This window comes from Notechis scutatus, chromosome Z, assembly GCF_049901735.1.
Source record: "Notechis scutatus isolate UNSWTSFEM ecotype Mainland chromosome Z, rNotScu1.2, whole genome shotgun sequence".
Taxonomy (NCBI): Eukaryota; Metazoa; Chordata; class Lepidosauria; order Squamata; family Elapidae; genus Notechis; species Notechis scutatus.
The window spans coordinates 112,267,887-112,273,173 of record NC_142025.1 but is presented as its reverse complement, the minus strand read 5'-3'; the positions used below and the strand labels follow the sequence as shown (position 1 = coordinate 112,273,173).

The 5,287-nt window shown below is 42.8% G+C and overlaps 1 protein-coding gene across 1 annotated transcript; it reads right to left on the bottom strand.

Annotated features, from left to right (window-relative positions):
* Positions 1–3,747: 3,747 nt before the first annotated feature.
* On the bottom strand, positions 3,748–4,892 carry LOC113424168 (olfactory receptor 6E1-like). Its single transcript, XM_026685769.2, has one exon. It carries the CDS (start codon positions 4,836–4,838, stop codon positions 3,900–3,902), a length of 939 nt encoding a protein of 312 aa, XP_026541554.1. The 5' UTR covers positions 4,839–4,892; the 3' UTR covers positions 3,748–3,899.
* Between the last annotated feature and the right edge of the window lie 395 nt (positions 4,893–5,287).

The following is a 5,287-nucleotide window of genomic DNA, read 5'->3' as shown; positions in this document are numbered from 1 at the left end:
TTTGCTTTTGGAACAACAAAGTTCCTGAAATGTCCTACTTTCTTTGGGTTAGCTAGTTGGACCATTGACATTTTCATTCTCTGGATAACTCTTGGCAAATGTAACTAATGTTATGTTGTTGCTATAAGTTTCAAGGTCTTTTTGTACTTTGCAAGGCCTTAAAAAAGGCAGAGCAAATCATCCTAGGATAAAACCTATTTTGTTTAGAAATATCTCACAAGGAAACCATTGATCTACCTAGGTAGACTTCCTAATAATAATCTGGGGGAAAAAGTTGTTTTTTCCCCTGACTCAGAAATGTTTTCTACCATCTCAGTCTAGTTTCTTAGTAGCTTTCCTATCAAAAACTAAAGAGACAGCCTATGTTACCTTCCAAGTTGGAGCAGACTTGTGTAGATGCTGCCATCTGGTGGGAAACAGATAATACATAGACAGATAGAGCAATAGTGATAATGGATAGTTGATGGATGGATGGATGGATGGTTAGATGATAGATAGATAGATAGATAGATAGATAGATAGATAGATAGATAGATAGATAGATAGATAGATAGATATGAACGAGTTGAGAGAGAAATGGAGGAAGAATAGAGGGAGAGAAATGATAGAGAGATGGTAGAGGAATAGGATGGGCTGTGAAGAGGAGAGGAGAGGAGTGGAGAAGGGAAGGAAAGAGGAGAAAAATAAATGAATTTTAATTTTAAAATTTAAAGTTTAATTAAACAGCTAAAAATGGATCGTACCAAACCAATTCATTGTATGTTTTAGCCTCCAGTCCCCTAATCATCTTGGCTGCTCTTCTCTGCACTTTTTCTTGAGTTTCAACATCTTTTTAAAAATGTGGTGGCCAAAATTGGATGCAGTATTCTAGGTGTGATCTTACTAAGGCTTTATAGAATGGTATTAGTACCTTCCTTGATCTTGATTGTATCCCTCTGTTAATGCAATTTAGGGTTCCATTGGCTTTTTTTGGCTGCCACCGCACACTGCTGGTTCATATTTAGCTGGTTGTCCACTAAGATTCCAAGATCCCACTCACAGCTACTGCTATTGAGCCTGGTTTCACCCAGTCTATATGTATACTTTTGGTTTTTCTTGCCTAAGTGTAGGATTTTACTTTTCTCTATGTTGAATTTCATTTTGTTAGATAGGGTCCAGTGTTCAAGTCTGTCAAGATCCATCTGGATCTTGAGCAGTGGTGGGTTTCAAAAAAAAATCCAACAGGTTTGGTGTGAACACATGCTTTGTGTACACACCCATGCTTTGTGCATGTGCAGCGTTTGCAACTCACCTTCTGCTGCAAGCCCTGTGTGTAAAACAGATGATGCATGGCAATTGGCTGTGCTACACGAAGCAGCTGAAGTTGAAAAGCAGGAAATAAAGGACAGTATAGTGCCGGAGCAGGTGGGAGGGTCCAGCAGCTGATCATTGGAGCGAACTGGTTCACTCACAAATGATCCTCGAAGGGGTGAGCCAGTAGAATACCACCACTGATCTTGAGCCTATCTTCTAGGGCTGTGATGGCGAACCTATGGCACATGTGCCACAGGTGGCATGCAGAGCCATTTGTGCCGGTATGCGAGCTGCAGGTAAACTTACCTCACTGCGCATGTGTGCACCACACAGCTGATTTTTGGCTGGTTTGAGGCCTTTTTCAGCCTCCCAAAAGCTTGAGGAAGGCTTCTGCAGGCTTCTACAAGCTTTGTAGGCCGAAATGTAGCTCCATTTCATCACTTCCATTTTTCAGAAAAACAGGAAGTGACAAAACGAGGATAGATTTTGGCCTGTAAAGCTTGTAGAAGCCTGCAGAAGCCTTCCTCAAGCCTTTGGGAGTCTGAAAAAGGCCTCAAACCAACCAAAAATCAGCTGTGAGGTTCAGTGCAGGTAGGGGGGTGGCGGGGGTGGGTGGATGGGTGGGGAATTGTGCACACATGCATAGGCGACATGGGGGGGGCACGCATGGCCTTCTGGGTGCTGGCATATGAGTGCGAGCATGCAAGCGCGCACACAATTTTTGGCACAGGAGCCCAAAAAGGTTAGCCACCACTGTTCTAGGGTGTTAGCTATTCCTGCCAGCTCAGTATCATCTGCAAATTTGATAAACTCCCCTTGTACTCCGTCATCTAAAACAATGAAGAGGTTCTAAAAGGTGCTCGAGGGAAGAGCCCTTTTCAGCCTGTTTCAAGAGTGAGAGGAGGAAGCTTCCTTCTAAATGTGAAGCACAGGAACTCTGTGGTAAAAGCTTCTCTGCATGCACAAATTCATGCATAGCATCTATGGTGCTACAAGTAGACCTCCAAAGGCTGCAAGCAAAAAGAAAGCCTCACATGTCATGCTTCTCTTTGAGTGAACTGCTTCACCATCACCTTGGTCACTACATGTGCTAGAAAAATCTCTATTGTAAATATGTTTTCTGACAAATTTCGAGATATATTTTGGCTCTGGTTCAGCCTGGTCTTTGTCTCCCCCTGCTGGTTATTTCTAAAACTATTCATGCAATGGGTGCTCCCTTTAGGAAAATAATATTAATTATCAGAATAACAGAATAATAGTTTTGGAAGGGACCTTGTAGGTCATCTAGTCCAGAGGTGGTATTCAGCAGGTTCTGACCAGTTCTGGAGAACCGGTAGTAGAAATTTTGAGTAGTTTGGAGAACCGGCAAATACCACCTCTGACTGGTCCTGCCCCCATCTATTCTCTGCCTCCTGAGTCCCAGCTGATTGGCTGGGTCTTCTTTTGTTGCCCTGCACAGGAGAATGGAGCTGGAAAGCAGGTTAGTGGGATGGGGAGGGAATGGAGATTTTGCAGGATCCTTCCCCTGCCATACCCACCAAGCCACACCCACCAAGTCATGCCACACCCACAGAATCAGTTTCCATCATTATTCCTTGTCTGGCCTTTGGGTGCTTTGGAAAATAGCTTGACCCCTTCCTCTCTGTGGCCACCCCTCAAATATTGGAACATTGCTATCGTGATCACTGCTATCCCCTGATCCTTCTCTTCACTAGACTAGCCATGCCCATTTCCTGCAACCATTCTTCATATGTTTTAGTCTCCAGTTCCCTGATCAACTTTGTGGCTCTAATCACACCTCTTTTGTTTTCCTTTTTCCTTCTCCTTTAAAGTTTATCTAAGTGTAATAGTAAATGGGAAACAGCTTGGAAGATGGGGCATGGTCAAGAAAACAATCAGATAAAAATTAGCCGAAATGTGGGTGGGCCCAAGAGGCTCAAAAGAGACTCTCCCTAGTTTCTTGACTTGTAAAAGGAAAGGGGGAAGGGAACAGATGTAATTTCAGGTTTTCAAGGTGGATTTCAACCTTGTGAGCAGGGGTGGGATTCTCCCAGTTCAGACCAGTTCGGGAGAACCCCCTGTTCTGATGGTCATCTCATTCTGAACCAGTTCACTCTGATGAGCATGTGGGCCCGCCCGCTCACTCCTGCTCTTTCCGTGTCTTTTTGTTAGAGCACAGCTGATTTGCGGGGCAGAGCAGTTTGCCGCACCTCAGCTGTTTTCTTCAGCAGCAGTTGAAGGTAAATATTAGCTTTTTTAAACACGGAGCATGCGCCTGCATGCACAAAGCCATGCACTCACCAAACCGGTTGTTATACCGGTTGAATTGCACCCCTGCTTGTGAGGTAGACCAGACAGAAAACACCACTAGATAAGTTAAGTCTGTTTTATTGTAAGGATGCATTAAGAAACATTTTGCAATGAACTAGTTCCAAAACTTCCATATAAAACATTTAATCCCCCTCACCCTCACCCCCCCAATTACATAGTCATCTGATCAATCAATCAAAGGCTCAACAGAGACTACTGATCTATATTATTCTGTCCATATTCATTCATTCATTCTTTTCTTTTCTGTCGTCCTCTTTCAAGTATGTTGATGTTCCTCATATTTTTTGAGTTGCCCTCTTGCAGCCCAAGGCATCTTTCAATGCATCTTTGACCTGCTTGTTCCTCAAAGTGTAGACAAATGGGGTCATGAGGGGACAAACCACATTGTTGAGAATGGCCACTGCATTGTTGAAATTTTTCCCTTCACTTTTCTTTGGTATGAGGTACATAGAGATGCAGCTCCCATAAGTGACAGAAACCACAATGATGTGGGAGGCACAGGTGGAGAAGGCCTTTTTCCTCCCTGCAGCCGTTGGGATGCGAAGAATGGCAGAAATGATTATTGTATAGGATATTGTGGTGATGGCTAAAGTCCCTAGAAGTGAAAAAATAGAAACAATGAAGCCAACGAGCTCCAGGAGACGTGTATCCCCGCAGAGAAGTTTCATCAGTGGCTTATTGTCACAAAAAAAGTGATCAATGATGTTTGAGCCACAAATGGGGAATTGTGCGAAAGATATGGTTTGGCCAAAAATCAAGATGAATCCTGCAATCCAAGAAATCAGCACCATCCAAGTGCAAACACATTGGTTCATGATGGTGGCGTATCTTAAAGGATTGCAAATGGCCACGTAGCGGTCAAAGGACATAACCGTCAGCAGGAAAAAATCTGTAGTGCCCAAAAAGAAATAAAAAAACAGTTGGCTTATACATCCCGTGTAAGAGATGGTTTTCTTCCCCAATGCCAAATTGATCAAAGCTTTGGGAATGACCGCTGAAGTGTATCCAATTTCCAAGATGGCATAATTCCTGAGGAAATAATACATTGGGGTCCTAAGGTGAAAATCCACAAGGGTGATAATAACAATTAGAATGTTTCCAGCTATGGCCATCAGGTACATGACCAAGATAAGGGCAAATAGAAGCATCTCAGGCTGGTGACTTTCAGTAAACCCCAGCAGTAAAATCTCCTCAGTCTTGGTTTGGTTCTCCATGTTATCTTAGTTGTGAGCAATCTGCGGACATAAACCCTTTGGTGAATTAAGTGAGCTTTCATTGTTTAAGAATCTGAAACTAGGCAAATATTCAGAATTGCTGGTACAACCAGTGATTCAGGATATTTTTTGGAAAGCTGAGGTGGGAAGAAAATCAATTTAGAAATAGGTTTATTCATGCATTCCCCATGAACTCCTCAAACAGCATAATCTGTCAATAGCTAAAAGGACAGAGATAAAGACAATAGAGCAAAGATTGCTTGCTTAACCATCAATCAGTGCACTGTCAGGCTGAAATTGCATTCATTTCAAAATCCCAAAGGTGCTTTTTCAAGAGGCAACTGGACTTTCTGGACCAGAAAGTCTAGTTGTCTCTTGAAAAAGCACTTTTGGAACAACCATGACTTGGATGACTAAGAATCTCCATAGGCATTCATTTCAAAGAATAG